Consider the following 18,596-nt stretch of genomic DNA (forward strand, 5'->3'; position numbering starts at 1 on the left):
CGCGCATGTTGGCGTCGGCGTATCAATACGCTAGTATATACCTCACACTCGAGTCAGTTAGATGATGTCGGAATAATTACATCTTCATAGGCGGAAAAAAGGCGTTTATTTCAGCTGACTCTCGGGGTGACAATCTTATCGCATTCGATAGTGCATTTTGCGTTTTTATGCTACTTATAAATCATTATAAAATACATATTAAATTAAATTTTAATTAAACTAAAAAAACTTATGGAGCAGCTGGCGAATTTGGAACGTATTAAATAAATTAGTCAATGCTCAGATTGCGGATCATGTATAGTGAACTGACGTGGTCTTCTAAAAAGTGTTTAACTTCAAAGCTCTTTGATATGCCTGTCGGTAATAATCGTACGTTATAAATTAAGTCAGTATGTATGTAATGGAGAATTTTAACTTACCAAGTATACTGCAAACTCCTGACGAGGGTTGGCTGAAATATACAAATATATAAGAGCCAGGACTCCTTACGCCGCTACCGACGGGAAATCTAAAGTCGATAATTCTAGTTGAGGCATTTGCAGTAGTTATGTTTATTTTGCTCAAGTATTCGTAAGTGGTGTAGTCATCGAGGCTTTCAAAGTTCGACTGTAAAAAGTTAATGCACTAAGTGTAATTAAGTTTTTGTGAACGCGATGGAGATGGAGAAGAACGAAGAAGCAGTCGCTTCCCCCTTCACGTCAAACTCTGGTACAGCTCAGCGTTTAGAATCCAGAATTCAATCTGCTTTGGAGATGAATGGATCCTTTGGACGCATACACGGAAAAATCACTTAACGTATAAAATAAAATATATAAACAAACTGTATGTAAATGTAATTGAAAATAATAAAAATAAACCCCCTTGGCATAAAGAGCATGACCAAACTATGTAACTGCGAGCATTAAAAAAGCAAAATTACCTCAAATAAACCAATCCAATCAGTCGGATGTATTTGCATATCATCAGATCGTGAGAATTTTATATGAATATCAGCATCCCCAAAGTACCACGTGTCTTTGATTGGCAAAAAATCAATACGTCTTTTCGTATAGTGTAAAAAAACCTATAAAATAAAGCAATTCATTAGTAAACTTGTTTTCACAAATAAAAATAATAATAATTCAATGACTTACAGTTTTATGGTCTGAAGGTCCGTCAGAAGTCATTTCATTCTTATGAATAACACTCTGTTTAACACGTATCCAAGAGTTTAATGTTATACGGTAGTGAAGTTTAAAGAAGTGTTCATAAAAAAGTTATAATAAAAAATTATACAAAGAGATAAAACTACCTAAGATTTTTTAAACGCTCATATAAAATGAATAAAGTTTATTTCAAGTTATTTTTAAAGATTTTTCTAGAAAATATTTTTATCTTAAACTAAGATTCTCTGATTTAAAAGTAAGTTGGTTTTATTTCACTGATTTCAAATATGTATAAATAACTATTTGTAGTACGTGTACTACATGTAGTACATATATTCATTACTCTCCTATTGCAATATTGGCAATTAAAAATATTTTAGATGACAAGATTTTTTACTTCAAGAAGCATCTGATACACAGTGATTCATGAAAAATCTGTGATAAATACTTGAATCAAAGAGACTACCGCAATATAATTTACCATGATCTGAAATTCCGCTACCACCGGTTTGTGGTCACTCATTGTGTACTGTGGTACCGAGTTATACTTCAATAGATCAGCTGTAAGAGTGGCGTTTTTGTAATTGCAAATAGTCACTTTATGTAGTATCCTATCAGTCCATGAAGGAGTACGTCTACAATCATGCCAACGGGTCAATTCAAGTCATGAAATTTATTAAAAAAACATAGATTTTTACTTCAAGTCATATTCATTTCTCCCGGTTTTGAATTTAAAAGTCGGCGGAAAATTTATTGGGTTTTCTTCCAGTTTTGAGAACGCTAGCCCGTTCTTCATCACCATTTTAAGTTGATCGTATCGTAATAGTTCCGTGTAGTCGTTATTGTTGACACTTGCGACTTTTTTGGCTATTTTCAACGAAGGGTAGGGACAATCTACCGATAGTCTAAAGTTGAGATCTCCGAGCCAAAATACGAAGCTAAAAACGAATAATAGTTTATTACACTGTACACAATTTTAACAATTTTTAGACGTAATCTTTAAGTTACAATTATTATTATTAAAATTTTTTTTTGCAATATTGGTATTGCGCGCTTTAAATGAATAAAAGCGAATGGGAGCGTATATGGGATTTAAATAAAATTCCATTTATAAAAACGTGTTGACAAACGACTTATGCACTAAAGTATCGTTAACAGTGTATGGGGGCGTATTTATATGTATTTATTCATTTAGATTTCGTTATGGATGAAACTTGGCGACATCCTGGTAACACTGGCGTGATGGATTCTCTCCACTAGCAATCTCTGACAGGCTGAACATTTTGTTTAAAATAAAATAAAATAAATACTTACTCATGATCAAGAATATGTACAGTGTTTTTCACGCAGTATGTATGATTCTTTATGATTGTTTTGTATTCGGCGATTCTGTTTTTGAACTTTTGTTCATGCGCAGCCAAATGCGAATTGATAAAGCAAATTGAATGTCCATATAAAGTCAGTCTGACGCTGACTGCTCCTTTATTTCCCTTAAACATTTTAATATTTCGTAAAACAATTCAAGATTAAAATATAAAGTTCAGGGGCACAATAAGTGAGAATCAAATGAAGCATATCTAAACCGAATTTTGACCGCTAGAAGGGCGCAAAAAACAATTATCCCTTATCAGAAGTCAAAAAAAGAAGTGAGTGGTCGTTTCTTTTAATATTTTGTTTTCATTAAAATTCATAGTTTTTCATTGAATGACAAGCATTTTTTTTGCCAAATTCAAGGGGGGAGGGGCAAATAACGTCCCTGGTTAGAAATACCAGAAATTAGGTGCGAGTGAAATAGTACATACGTTATTATATAGTTTGCCTATTTTTTTTGTGCGATGGTATAAACAAATATTTGGAATAGTAACGAAATAATGAAATTTTATTGTAGAATTAGATCTATATATAGTATTAAAATGTAGTATTAAAATTTTGATTTTACAATGGATACGATTCTAGTAGTTCATAAGAAGATTACAGATTATATTAACAAATAATCACATACCCATAATCCTCCAAAGCCTGTACGAGTATATTGAGTTTGAATTTCATCTAAGTCATTGAGATGCTTGCTGCGACTGAAAATCAGTAGAAGCATTCCTAGAAGACGAATATCCTTTAATATGACATAGTCACTCTTATTCAGTATTGCTGTTATTTCCGTAATCCAAGAGTTGCGTATAAATACGTCTTTTAATATATTCAGCGGTTGTGAATTCACTTCTTGAAATCTGTAACGTGTTGCATGGTTAATCTAATCATTGATGCTCAATTAGATAATGGAGAATTAAGTTGAAACGGGGACAAATGTAAATATACAGCAAATGAAGCAAAACTTGACAGAAATAACTTCTATTTGGAAACAATTAAAGAATTTCAATTGTATGTTCTATTAATGGTATTCGATGGTGGTATTCTTGTGATATAGTTGCGCTCAACATGTTAACTAAATAATATTTTTTATTGACTAGTTATATAATATATATAAAACGAAGCTTTCATTTAGGTACAGTTACGGCTATATATTTTTCTCAAAACTGTAAAGGAATTTTCAGTCCGTCTCCGTGCAGATGACGTTGATATTGAAGGCAAAATAATGAAATTGTATTAAAACATTACTCACCCTAGTGCATATATATCAGGCAATGTCTGATGTTCAGTCTTAGATAGTATGTCGAGTAGTAGTTTAAGATCTTCAGTCGGAGTCTTGCTTGCTACGTTCCACGTAGCAACGTATATTCTGAGTTTAAATTATTATATAAACGTATAAATAAACGTGAATTTTGACATTATAAATTATCATTAATATTACCGCAATTTTTTCATATTTATATTTTATTTAGCTGGTTTTGAAATGCGCGATGCTTTAACAATGACTAATGTGTCGATACTCCAGGATTTAACGATTACACTAATGAATCGAACAATATTATTTACTTATCAATTTAATTAATTTCTGAGATAGCATTTACCAACTATACTCATATCAACGATAAGATTAATTTTATCTTCTAGATAAAGAGTAAGCTAAAAAAAGCTTTCTATCTAGAAGTTATTTCAAATGTTGAATTTTATAACAAGTATCAATGTAACTTATTTTATGAATATTTTATTTAAAAATAAATGATATTATTTTAAATACACTGAAGCAGTCGCGGGGTTACGCTTCTATATTGTAGTTATCGGCAATCCGGTTGACGATCTGTGATAGGACGTTTGTACATCGAACTGTACAAAGTGGCCCTTATGAAATCTTCCGGTACGTTCTTGACGCGTGTTGACTGGGATCCTTCGACAGTCGTCGATATTAAACCTCGAGCGCGTGTCCTGGAGATGATTGCTCAGACAGGAGGCGAGGTGTAGAATCCGTGTAGTCCAGTGAGTGTTGCAGAGTCAGAAGTCCAGAGTCGAATGTGTATTGTGTCTCCTTCCTTGATCATGTCGTTTTTGGTGTACCGTGGATGTTGATCCTTTTACACCTTTGTCTGTCTGAAAATATATTGTGTCTCTTTTGGTACCTCCTTATAATCCCGGTCGGGTGTGCAACAGTATCCCCACTCCGCGCGTTGCTTGCGGTGGCGGGGGTGCGGTGTGGTTGTACAACGCCGCTTAGTTCGGGCGCGCGGCTCAGCGGGACTTCACTTTCACTTATGCTGCGTCACGGACGGTTGTCTCGGGATCCCCATAGTAGTTTTGGGACCGTTGGTGACGGGTGGCAATGAGACACAGATTGAGCCGCTGCAGTAATATTTATTTAAGGTTACAGTGATTACATTACAAAAATGGGGCGGACGCGCGACGGCACGCGTCCGAACCCTTACAAGCTTGCCGGTCGAGAGAGCGAAAACCGTCACAACAATGCTACTTCTGCGCCGACCAGTTTTGGCCATAGCAAATCTATATTGGCCCCCATATACACTATAATAATTAAATTTTATTCAATGACATTAAAAGTATTTGGCATTAATGTTACAGTAATTGTAAAAAAAATTGAGCAATTTTCAAAAAGTTTTTTTTTGCAAGTCTGTGTTATTGATAAACCAAACATAAAATTAAAATGTTGTAAAAAATATGTTATATATTTACATAGCATAAAAAAATTACATTGAAAATAATATAATGAAGTTAATATTTATTTTATTAAATTATATTTTTGTTTGCTCTATTGATTTTTTCATATGGCAACATTTCTCTTTGTGTACTGTTACTGAAAGCTCGTGTACTAAATTTGCGTAAAAAGGTAAATTTACATAATTGAATCGCGAATTATCGTTTGTTTTTGTGTTTATAAGAACTATATTATATTTATGTATTATTTCTAGTATGTATATTTTTAATAATTGGTGCAAAATATCAGATTTCAGGCCAATAAAAATATCAACAATATAGTTTGACGTTCGAATGTTGTTAAATTTTCATTGTTTTTATTATTATTAATATATATTAGTAAATATGAGATTATATTTACTATTAATATGCGCATTTAACATATTTAGGGTATATTTATAGAATAAAGATATTTTATTTATTTAGGTTATGTTTGTTTTATATTTAATAGGAACTTCTAATGGGTGGATGCAGATGCACTTACCGTTCATGTCCAAGGATATCTGATGGCAAAACACATTTCTTCCATTATCCCGTCAGAGACGAGAACAGATGACAATTGTGGTTAATTAACGCCAACCGTTTGGATCTGCAGAAGCTGTCTCTCTCTCAATTAAAGAATAAAGTTATATGTGAACACCATTTTTCTGAGAAAATGTTCATGAATTATAAGGTAAGGTCACTAAAATATGTAATATTATTTAATATGTTGATTATGATGTATATTTTAGCATGAGAGATTGATTCACAATGCTGTTCCAAACAAAGATGGCGTTGAGAGCGACGTAAATGAGAACTTAAGTCCGGTGAAGAGCGAGTCAAAAGATTTTGCCTATCTGTTTCGACCTAAACCTCCCAAACCCGTCATAACTGACTTGCCTTTGAACAAAGACAAATCGATGCTGACTGTCAACGTTTCCCCTATCGCAGGAATACAGTTCTTAAATCCTGTCGAAAAAAAGCAAAATAAACCACCGTACATTGAGATTTTCACCCGAGTTTACGACACTCCTAAGCCGTCATACGCCGGAAAAAAATTAAACATTTTATCCAACTCTTTGATCAAAAAGAAAGATAAGATCCAAATTACCAATCAAACTATGATGCCAAATATTTTGCCAAAAGCTAATAGTATATTTCCTAATCCGCTCTCAACTAAAGTTGCACCGAAAGCGATGTTCTTAAAAAAAATTGAACCGCCACCTAATATAATCAATAAGTTGATAATAGACAATAAACCGGAAAAAGTTCAACCCATGGAAATTGTAGAGAGCGGCAACGAGGTGACGATGCAATGCGATAGTAACAAAGCTATAATAGAAGAGAACCATCCTAGTACTTCTACATCAAATATTCAACAAAATATCGAACATCTAGATCAAACCGAAGAACCAAAAATCATTATCAAAATAGACGAAACTCAACTTCCAAATCCTACAACTGACAATTACGTTACCGACGATAGGGGTAGAGGACGAGAACAGAGAGTGACGATGACGAGAAATTCTAAACTAATAAATACCCTCAAAGCAAAAGTTGATGCACAGCAGCGGCGAATTTCTAGATTGATTAGATTGAAGCAATTGACTCAGAAAAAGGAATCGGCCAGTGATTTCCAGCCTATGTCTAAAGCCAGTCTTTACGCTCAAATCGTACCATATTTGAGTCCACAATTAGCGCAGACAGTCCACAAAGAAATGTTTCCAACTTTTTATAAATCTTAATATATTTTTATTAATATCGTAGGAATGTCAAAAGTATTATTTTTTAAGTAAATAAATCGGTGAATAAATAGTATTTTTTTATTTTCATGTTATATATTTTTAATATTACAAACTATAAATATCAATAATACGACATATTATGGACAGGTTTTTATCAATCGCTTTCAATACTTATTACATTAAATCATATATTAGTCGAGTTTGATAACATACACATATAATTGAAACACAAATTATCACAAAGTTCACAAACATAATAAGCACCATTAATTTGTCAACTGAACTACTTGATAATTGAGTAAATTTTACAAATGTAAAATAAACATTAAAACATAACTAAGTTCACTACAGTGTATTTAACCCTTTATTGCATAGAAATAATTACTTTCTGCTCACAAATAGAATAAGATATGTTTTTAAATAGTATTAAATAAAGGAATATATATATATACATATATAAATAATAAAATATGAAATAATATTAAGTTAGTCAAGGTCATGTTTACTAAATCTTTGAACTCCTATGTCAAGGTGTACTCGACATCGGTTTTTTTACCAGCAACTTCTATGTTGAGTTGGGCTTGACATTTTTTTTAGCTTTTTTTACAAATAATTTAAATCTATTTTGATATTTTTTTACTGGAAACATAAGGTAATGGTTTAAAAAAAGACCATTTTCTCATTCTACGAATAAATAACCATTTAGTCAGCATCTGTGATTAATAAAAAATTGTCTGCCTAGGATTGCTCGGCAGATGCAGCGAGTGCTAGATACAATAGTCTGTGTCGCCGTGAACATCTTGTTTATTTCTGTTGTAATTAATTTTTATTTAAGCTATATTTGCGGTTCAATGGTTTTATTATTTGTTAGTTAATTATATATTAATATTATTGTTTTTTTTTAAATTTATAGTACTATATTTTTAAAATTAACTTGTCAAGTAAATATGCAGTAAACAATTTAAAAAATCATCATAATTCATACCCCCTTTTACATATGTATATCAAAACTTGTATTACTTCAAACATTTATTGCAAATGGCTCGAAGATGCTAAAAAACTTTTGAAGAGGTTTTTGAAGTGCAAAGGGTTAACATTTTTCTTATTTTGCGAAAATAATCCGAACTTTCCTGTGATGTACACTTAATGTACACGTAAAAAAATTGTGTAAAAACGAGAAAATCATAATGTATCAATTTATTGTAATGCTAGACAAGAGCAAATGCCTCAGACATTGCAATTATTTTATGTATAACCACCTAAACGACTGTTCCAGAGTAAATGCCTCTAATGCGCTTGTTCTGTATCATTAACCTAATATAAAATCCTCTTTTGCGAAACAAATAATGCAACTAGCAACACTCGTACGTTTATTTTTATTAGTGATTTTTTGACAAAATATTTATCAATGTCAAGTTCAATATTTACGTATGTGTTATAAATATATAATGTGCTATTACGGGAGAATACATAAGATATTAACTTTTATTCGACATATTTTTAGAGATATGGACACAATAAGATGACATGTATACTCAGTGTACATCACATTTATTTGTACATTTTTTTTATATTTGCATCGAACGATATTGCATATCTGAGCGGACATCGATTAGAATTAGACGGTATATTTCCGTCGGATAGGTACCAAGCGTCCCCGGATTACATATTTCGTAGAATGACGACGTTCGGTGTTTACTGATTGCGAATCTGCCATTATATAGGCTCTTTAGACTATTACTGTGGTTTGTGGACCACTGACGGTCCGCAGAGAAATTTTGATATACTTACAAGTTAATTTTCGCCTTATCAAATAAAATGTTCATTGAAAGTCCAAACCAATATCCGGTGTTAGTGATGCAATTATCATTTCAAGCTATCCTTACAGCTACAAAATAGTTTAAGGTTTCAATATCTCTTCTCCGACGATAAATATAGATACACATTTAAGTATTATTATTTATTGCTGATTATTTTTTAAAATAAAGTTGTGGAGTCCATAGTGATTACTTGTAAGTCAAAGCGGAGCAGTTTTAAAATATTTATTAAAATTTATGTACTGATTGTAAAAACAGCAGAAGAGCGACATAAATCCATTTTATGTCAGTCAGTGCGGAACGTACGTGACAATAGTTGGAATAAACTAAGAGCATCACAATAGTCATTCGAGATTTTCTGCAAATGTTATTATCATATGACACATGACAGCACTGAAAGATAAAAAAAACGGGTTTTGAAATCGCCATATCTTACACTTGTTCAAAATATTTAACGACCGTTTCAAACCTTTTCAGATGCCAGGTTGCAACCTGTTTAAACTCTAAAGCAACGGTCATCACTGCCAGTAAGTAAATAAGCTAATCTAATTTCACTCGTTCGCAGTAATTATTCGTGGCAGTGATTGAGCACTAAGCTTTTCCTCATGCTGGCCATGTGTATAAAATCAGATACACAGCGTCGAAATCAATAATTGTCGTTATTATATAATTTTTTAAATAGATTTGAGTATAAAAACATGAAATTTTATATTTAGAATGTTACTTGTATAAAAAATCATGGTAGTAGGCCGCGCATGCAAATTGTTGAGTTTAGTGGTCTCTAAAGTCCGAAAGGTTGGCGACCGCTGATTTAATATGATTTAAATCTGGTAAAACTGAGGACTAGAAGGGACGATGGAATTTCGTCAATTCTCAAGAGTATAAAAATCAGAACACTGCAATACTAAATCACTACGACGCGCCATTTTCAGGCGAGCTCGCGCCAAGTAGAGCTACGCCGAGTCGACCGAAACGACCATTAGAAGATAAATGCAGCAGCTTTACTTTATTGCACGGATGCAGTTCTTCTTCTTGGAATATGTATAGCGACTTTTTAGGTTTGCAAAAAAGGTTTAAAATATCACAATTGTGGTATTTTATATTATTTTTTTCTACTACATAGGTTAAATAAATATATGTAATACAGAAATGCCACTATTTTACATTAGGTCAATACAAATGAAAACATGTGTTTTAATAATGTATAACTAATAATAATAATTGATTACATGAAATCCACCAGTCAGTATTTGATACTTGATGTTGTTGGTAAAGTATCGCAATATCGTTAAAAATATTCTTGATATTCTTATTTTTATAGACGTTTCGAAACAACACATTAAATTCGCTACAAACAATATATTTTTATCAATGGTTGGCAATGTCCTGATCCTATACATGTTTCAAACAGCTGTTTACCTTTTGTATAATATGTTAAAATTGCATATGGATGCATTTTACATTTTGGTATATGTATACGTAAAAAATACCACAATTGTAATTTTAAAAATCAATTTTAACATATCTTTTTATGTGATAAAAATAAAATTTTGATAAAAATTAACATATAATCTATAAAAAATCTGCTCTGGCTTTTGCTTGTTTTAACTTCTTCACTAGTATTTTACGGCAGTATATGTGAGTTCTTTATTTCATTTCAATCATAAATTATAAAATCTAGTAATATTAACATTTATACCTTAATGTAAAACAATAATATTATGCACATTGTAAAACGCTTCAATACCTTTGAGTTACAGTTATTCAATAAGATTTTGTTATTAAATAACATACCCTGTTATTTAATAAGATTATAAATTATCACATTTTTTAAAATTAAGAATGGTAGTGAATGTTGTAGATGTTTATGATTTTTATTGAAGCAACTCAAAGGAACTGTTTTTATAATATAACAATTATGGAAAATAAGTATTTTATTGCTAACCATATTTAAATATAAAATAATACATATTATTTACATTGTACTAATAATAATATATTTTTATGATATAAATCATGCAATAAAGGGTTAATAGTTCATCATTCCAAATCTCAAGTGTTAATTTAATTAGAATTTTCATTGTGATACAAATTAATTGGCTATCTTTAAATCATTTTATATGCATTTAAATTAGATAAAGCATTACTTAACAATAATAAAATTGAGTAGTTGTAATTTTCTTATTTTTCTTATATATTTAGAAACATTAATAATGGAAATTGATATTTAAATGCATTATACAATTCCTTTCTTATTTCATACTTGGTTCATACCTTAACTTTATATCACCAAAGTTACTCACACATTTTTGGCAGAAACGATAAGTCTTAAATTTATAATATACATAAAAATCATATTTAATCTAACAAAACACACAAAAATGACCTACATATGTATATCATATTATATTTATAACTAATAAGGAGTATTAAATAAATTTTATACAATATTTTAAAAATAGATTTGGTCAAAGTTATAAATTAATATAAATATGTATATTTTAAGCATTTCGTATCAGTTTTTTTGTCCGTCTTTCAAAGGATATGTATTGAAAACAAGTTTTGACCCTAGACTTCTATATAAATTGATAGTGGTCATATATGTATCATAGTTATATTAATAAATACATTTGAAGGAATGACTAGAGATTTGTAATATATTTATATAGTAACAATTGATAAAAAATGTTCTACGTAGATAATAATTTTATAATTTACAAGATTTAATATAACACATGACTAGATTTAAGTAATATTGTAACTGCTTTATACTGTTTATGTTTAATATAAAAATATCTTGATTTTCATGTTATTATAGTAGTGGACGATCAGAAAACTGTTAAATAAAGATGTCTAGGAACAATTTAGATATGATTACTAAAAATAAGTTATAATATAATTGGCTTTTATGCAGTTTCTCATTTGTAACTTCAGTACCGTTGCTGTTAAACATTCGTTACAGTAAGATAGGTTCCTCGTCCTGAGCTCGGTCTCTCTATGCAGATTGAATTCCTATGAATCCTGCTCGTTGAAGCTGCCAGAAGACCTGGCCTACCAGATGGACCGAACCCACCCAAAGAATTGCCTCGCATCGATGAAAAGTTAGGAGATAAGTTGGGGACGTATGGAGGCCTACCGATGCACGACACTCCGAGCGAGTTTCCTGGTACGAATCCAGCGGTCGGTGAATTAGATCTTGAATACGCTTGCCGTATGTTCTCCTTTTCTTCTGATATACATTCGGCTAGTATCAAAGACTGTATATCGACTGCCGATTTAGTCTTACGAGGCGGATTGCCCGGAACGAACGCCATAGTTGTGGTACTGCCGACGAACACCGAGTTCTAAACACACAAAATAGTATATCATTATCATTAGTAACATGCATCAGTTTATTTAATTTATCTACTAATATACTTGTCGAGGTCTCAGAAGTGGATGCGTAGTGCCTGACGCATATAGTGAACTGTCGCCCAAGCAAGTGCGTGAAAATGACGTTCTATGCTGAAAAATGAAATTGAACCGTGACTAAAAAATATTAATAGCGTGCTTTCAAGATAATCTAAAGCAAATACTAGATAAATGATGCAAATCGGTTCAATAGATAATATGTTATAATTTACATCGTCAAATCATAATGATTTGTGGAAATTTGATTTTATTTACTATGTATAAGCGGTGCTTGTGGTATAATTTTCTTTTCAACTAGTAAGCATAAAGCTGTGTTGTTTGCTTTAGTTGGCTTTGCTTATTGTGATACTAGTGAGTTTTATGGTGTATAAATATAATTATATTTTATTCACCTAATTAGATCCAACTATTCAATCTGTGCTCTATCTACGTCGCATACCTTCAGAACATATATTATACTGTAAAACAATTTTGCACTATTTTACATTAGTTTGATTTATGTGTAAAATCAAAGGCTGGTTAAAATTAGTTTCAATAACTATATTTACATATATACTTAATTATTATTATGAATTTTTAAAGTATTAAACTTATGGATTTTTAAAGTAAAAACATAAGGATTTTAAAAAGATTTATTTTGCTATATAAAATAACCCTTGAGAAAATATCGTGTACGAGAAAAGATTCAGCTTAGGTTTTAAAACTTAACCCTTAGAAGTCCAAAGGCATGTATGTCATGTCCAAAATGGTTTTAGGCGTCTATGTCAAGACCTATATAATTTTTGAGTGACTTGATGATCAAATGTCCATTATTTTGTTTCGTTACATACTCAGGAATACTTCTATTGATATAATACGATAAAAAGATTTGGTAATTCCCAACCATTTTTACTTGAAATTGGCAAATCACTAAAATTCATCGTAAAATCTGTTAATCCATCGATGGATATTGAAAACAATTTTTTGACCAGTCCGTTCCAACCGTTTGTTGAATACCCAGCTATTGTAAAAGCCCAGACATTCGAATTGTTAACTACGTATGGTTCTCAATCTAAAAAGTTTTTTTTTTAAATTTACTTCTTATATTTATATATTTTATTTATATAAATTAAATAACTGTTTTTAAATGCAGTTGACTGTGCTAATAGAGGAAATTATAAAATCAATAGTAGTGATGACTGATTATTTTTTTACAATTTTTATACAGAAGTTTGCTTCAAAAAATAGTATGCATGTAAATATGTGAGTAATTGTAATTTAAAAACATACATTTAATTAGTATTTCATATATCTAATGCTATCGTAAATATAGACTAAATTACAGCTGACTCTCGGGGTCGGTCGACGAAGATATAAACCACTCGCCGACGGACCGGTTGTAATTCTTAATATTTTTTAAATAAAAAATAAATATAATTCACAGTTTCTAAGTTAAAGCTTAAATGTGCCGCACAATTCATGAGCCGAAGATTGAAAAAACTCTCATTTTGTGAGTCAAAGACATGTAATATGAACTTAATTTCACCTTGCGTAGCGCTATATTTTTGTCACCATTTTAGATTTATTATTTTTTCGATAAATAAGCCAATGACAACAAACAATATGTTTTAGGCAGAATTTTTCTCATTTATAATTTAGTGTGTAATTTTATTTATACATATGGCGATTGTGTCAAATATTATTTTATTTTATTATTTAGTTTTATTTGTAGGCGAGTTAGTTAGATACGTTTTGATGATAAATGTACAATTATTATTATTATTTAAAAAATATTTAAGAAGCAATATTTCGGAAATAAAAATATCTGCCCTTTTTGTGTCGTAGGTCATTTTCATGTGTCGATCACTTTTATTGTTTTAGATGAAAAGTTGAACGAGGCAACATTTTATAGGAAAAAGTCAATCGCTACTATTTTTCATATGAGAAAGTCGATTGCAATAATATTTTACGTAAGTTGGGTTATTTGTAAAAAAATGAATAACGGTTAAAATAAACAGTTTAAGTTAAGTACTAAGATGAATCATACGTGAGTTTAGAATAAGCGAGAAAAATTTAATTTGATCAATCGGATTTTTTCTTGTTTAAAATGCTACGTATCTCAAGATAACGCGTGACAATATATTCACAATGCTTTGGCAAAAGAATTGTATCCTATAAAATAAGTGTTAGGATCGTTTTACTGCCAGCTCGACGAACAGCCAATATCTGGCATGAAACAAATCAATCGTGAACTGGCTTTCATTGTGACCCAATTTGAATCAAGGGAGGCATAGCAAAATCCACCCTCTTCGGCTGACCGACAAGTCTCCACTTGAAAACTATTTTTACCCAGCGCTCATGTTTGCTGTATTATCAGATATATATATTGTGGCTAGTGCGACTCGAAATCGTGAAGGAATAATCGGCACGTTCGCCATTTGCATAGCAAAATCAGCATTTTCTAAAACAAATTAACACGTAATATATGAAAATATTTTTTAACTTTCAGCGAAATGGCATAAGTTCAGGGTGAAGTACTTTCCGATTGGTTTGGAAGCTTGAAAGACCGCTTTCTACAATAGAAGGTTGAGAGTACAGTAAACCCCCTAATAACACGGTAAATTGGGAACGTGCTATTTGGGTGCGTGTAGTTGGAAGACTATAAAATATATTTTTTTTAGCAAAACACCCACCTGCTCCTTTCAAATGACGTCCTTGGTCGAAGTAATTTCATAGACAAACTTTTAGAGTGGAAATCGTGCGATACAGGTTCACACATTGACGTGGAAAAGAATTGGACCTTATCGATTAACAATTTGGAGACCGAACGTCGCAGATTTTGTTGCATCTTGTAGAATTTTTAGCAATAATTTTCAGCGATAATTGTTTCTTATTATGTCAGAGATCATCTTAATGCTCTTTAAGTGTAATTTTGCCACAGTTAAATGTTTTGAGCTGCATTTTTGTTAAACCACTGTTGTAGACCACTTTCTGTTTTCAAGTTATACAGTCAAGAGACCGTTTGTAAATATTTTTCCTTTTCTAGTGGTTTTAAATGGTTCAGAATTGGAGGATTATTTGCATTAAAACTTGTGATTTGTTATTCTGATTTATTTTAGTATCAACTAAGCCATTTCCAATAATATGTATTTCATTAAAAAATCTTGCAATCAAACATCTGATTAAAATTTAATTGATTAATTATATTATAATACGTATTTGGCTTTTATTTATTTATAAATCTATTCCCAATTATATTATATACAATTATTAATTAAGGATATTACGCGTATTTATAGCATAAAACACAGTATCCATGCAAACTTTGCGAACATCTCATGATGCCTTACATTTTACAAGATGAAAAGGGTCTTTCAGGAAACTTTAAGTCTTTATAACCTTTCATTAGAAACAGTATTTGAATTAGCTTATAATATAAAATTATTAAGCTAGAATATTTCAAAAGGGCATGCTTTCAATTGAATAATAAAGACATTATTTTATATGACGAAAGTTTTCTAACACAATTTTACCTGATTGCCTCAAATTAGGTTTTATGAGAATTTCTTAAGCTAAGGAATAATTTTAAATCTTATGATACCTTAATTTTAAATATGTCGTCACAGCATATGATAATTTTATTTGTTTTATTTGAACTCTTTGACGTGCTTTAAGATTCATAACTAGTGTGTATATAATTATAGTTGATAAAGTTACTAAACTGTGACAGTTAGTTTGTGTTATTGTTGTATTGTTGTTAAGTATTATAGTATTTTTTATTCTGCGACAAAATTCAAGGACTAGGTGGAGAGGTCCGAGAATGTCCGCTGTCTCACGGAGCAAGCAACATCACACATATCGGCCGGCGGTAATTACTCCGCACACCAGCCGGTCTAAATCTGCATTAGCACAGATATGCATAAACAATTTTATTTTCATTTACGCATAAACAACATAAATATGATAAGAATTATGGATTTTATTATGTATGACTGATTTTTAGACGCTACTGAAGTGATCATTCAAATTTTATATCCACCTAGTTGATTATCGATTTTTGTTTCAGGTCTGTTTTTACTGTTTTAAAGGTTTCGTTTGATGCAAACATTTATTTGAGCTACCTTTAAGTATTTAACACAATACTATGTATCGTTGGTCGTTTTGTAAATAATACTCTTAATCATATTTTGTATATTTATTGATTTTGTTATTATAATTATCAATAATGGGAGAAGTATCTCTCATTCTGCGATAAAGTTTAAGAACAGCTGCATCAGGGCAACAACTTTCAGCGTTGTCCGTGAGGCATGGACTAATAATCCAGAAGCCACGGGTTCGGGTCTCCGCAATTTTTTATGTATACAAATGTGTTAATAATTAAAATAAGTCTCAGCTGCAAAATGATACATGATAGTTTATAATTAATTAAATTGGTGTCACTGATTCACAGCTTTTCAGTCTGGCGGCTAATACTTACTTCTAAGTAGTATTTGTGTCTGATTGACTTATTCAATTGTAGCGCATTGGGCTAACGCATTACATACGCCAGATTAGGTTACAAGAAACGATAAAAAACATATGGGCCGGCGGAAATTACTTAGTACACCAGACGGTCAATACATGTCAGTAATAACAGTAGAATTAGTTGAATATGGAATTAACTAAAATTCTGGACTTCTTATATAGAATTGATTTATTGTTTATAAAATTGATAAAGATATATGCATGTAAATACGTGATGAGTTGTTTAAGGCTCAACATAACTTAGTGTGATATCATAAGTAATGGACCAAATCTAACGATCAAAGGAGAAAAACTGCTATTTTGAAAACTTAGATTTGTAAGTCGGAATTTGAAAAAAATATTAGAATGAAACAATTTGTATATTTGAGCAACACAGGTAATTGTTTTTTCTCTTAATATACTCAAGTGACTAGTACCGCTCCAAAATCTATGGTCTTGATGCGCCTTTATTTTGTTTCAAAATGCGAGACAATGAGACGTTTCATCTCAACAAAAAATACGCATTTTAAACTTTCGAAAAACATTTGTGAATAGAATGTTTGTCGGTGGTATCTAATATGACTGAAATATGCAAAATTCGTTTGTTGAATGAAACAAATTGTTGAAAAAGCCTACTCTTTAATAATGTTAAACGCTTATCTCAAAAATAGGTATGCGTCGCAAATTTTTATGAAGTTCGTTTTACGTTTTTGTATTTGTGGCTTAAGATGCAAAGATCAATGATTCAATTGCGGTTAATTTATTACTAGTTATGTAATTTATATGCAAATCCACACAAAACAAACTCCAATACGGATCTGATTTTTATGTATATCAAATTTGTTCCAAACATTATTGTATATTTTATATAATATATACTATATAAAATTTATTAAAAAAATATTCACATAAAATACTCAATAATATAAATATACAGGTAATAAATGCTCATATATTTAGTGTCATTGATGAAATAAAACTCTCCCACTTAATTCACTTATCTCTTACCTCAATAGTAAGGACTTTTATGATGTTCCATAACATTATAATATATGTAGATGTTTACATTAATATGGATTATAACTTAATCCGTTTTTTCAGCTATATGAAGTCATAAATTTCTCCAATCATTATTTTTTATCCTGAAGAGTCAATCGAGCGGAATTTTTGCGTCACTAAATTTTCTTTGTTTTTCGCCATTGTTGCCGATAAGCAAATACATTTCTTCCAGGCGATGTGCGCGCTTCATATTTTTTTTCACACGCCGATAAATAATCTCGAGTCGATGAGGTAGTCATTAACGTTTTATCTGCCGACATTCGTCGCTTCGTCGCCGCTAAAATAGACGAAGAATGTTCGCAATAAAAGTAACGAGTCGCACTAATGCGCCAGACGTGTCCGTTATAAACCGACGACCAGAGGTCCTCAAATGTAGCCATAACTTTGGCGGAGTCTACGACGCACAAGGGGGAAAACAATACCGAGTTTATGAAACTTTCCATTTCTTCAGGATGAGAAATAAAGGAAAGGAAGTTTTAAGCTAAGGTGGTAGACCTTCTCTTGTGAAAATGTTTCAAAAATATATATTTAGACTGAAAGATAAATATAGATAGTTTTATATATACAACAACACATATAAATAAATAAATTAAAAAAATAAATAGAAAAGCGTCATTAACTTATGAACCGTCTCTGTAACTTAAAAGTTATAAAAACAATTAAAAATATATTAAAAAAAAATATGTAAAAATCTCAGTATTTTTTGGATCATTCTGTATTTCTAAAAAGCAATTAGCAAGAAGCTTATAGTATTAATGTTGTACTTATTAAATGAATATGACTTAAATTGACTTGACTATAAAATAATAGGCAATAAAACTAACTTCCAAGGTTGTACTATACTAACATTTAAA

At 30.9% G+C, this 18,596-nt stretch overlaps 3 protein-coding genes across 3 annotated transcripts in view; 1 reads left to right on the forward strand and 2 right to left on the reverse strand.

Moving 5' to 3' along the window:
- Positions 1-218: 218 nt before the first annotated feature.
- Positions 219-4,052, reverse strand: LOC148231618 (phosphatidylinositol 4,5-bisphosphate 5-phosphatase A-like). Its single transcript, XM_088192388.1, has 10 exons — positions 3,955-4,052; positions 3,766-3,882; positions 3,148-3,373; positions 2,460-2,635; positions 1,844-2,083; positions 1,627-1,780; positions 1,134-1,187; positions 920-1,063; positions 420-606; positions 219-354 (listed from the first exon to the last, which is right to left on the reverse strand). The coding sequence occupies exons 1-10, from the start codon at positions 3,966-3,968 to the stop codon at positions 269-271; spliced, it is 1,398 nt and encodes a 465-aa protein (XP_088048514.1). The 5' UTR covers positions 3,969-4,052; the 3' UTR covers positions 219-268.
- Positions 4,053-5,338: 1,286 nt separating this feature from the next.
- On the forward strand, positions 5,339-7,041 carry LOC148231619 (uncharacterized). The gene is made up of 3 exons (XM_088193064.1): positions 5,339-5,382; positions 5,701-5,922; positions 5,981-7,041. The coding sequence occupies exons 2-3, from the start codon at positions 5,905-5,907 to the stop codon at positions 6,971-6,973; spliced, it is 1,011 nt and encodes a 336-aa protein (XP_088049190.1). The 5' UTR covers positions 5,339-5,382; positions 5,701-5,904; the 3' UTR covers positions 6,974-7,041.
- Positions 7,042-7,126: 85 nt separating this feature from the next.
- Positions 7,127-18,596, reverse strand: part of LOC148231620 (uncharacterized) — a 186,189-nt gene continuing 174,719 nt past the window's right edge. The window contains exons 7-8 of the mRNA XM_088193066.1: positions 12,208-12,294; positions 7,127-12,134 (exon numbers count right to left, since the gene is read on the reverse strand). Coding sequence (XP_088049192.1) covers positions 11,736-12,134; positions 12,208-12,294 — 486 coding nt within the window. The 3' untranslated portion in view covers positions 7,127-11,735. The remainder of the gene's footprint in view (positions 12,135-12,207; positions 12,295-18,596) is intronic.

This window comes from Plectrocnemia conspersa, unplaced genomic scaffold, assembly GCF_051122295.1.
Source record: "Plectrocnemia conspersa isolate PC_06_02 unplaced genomic scaffold, ASM5112229v1 ptg000009l, whole genome shotgun sequence".
Lineage (NCBI taxonomy): Eukaryota > Metazoa > Arthropoda > Insecta > Trichoptera > Polycentropodidae > Plectrocnemia > Plectrocnemia conspersa.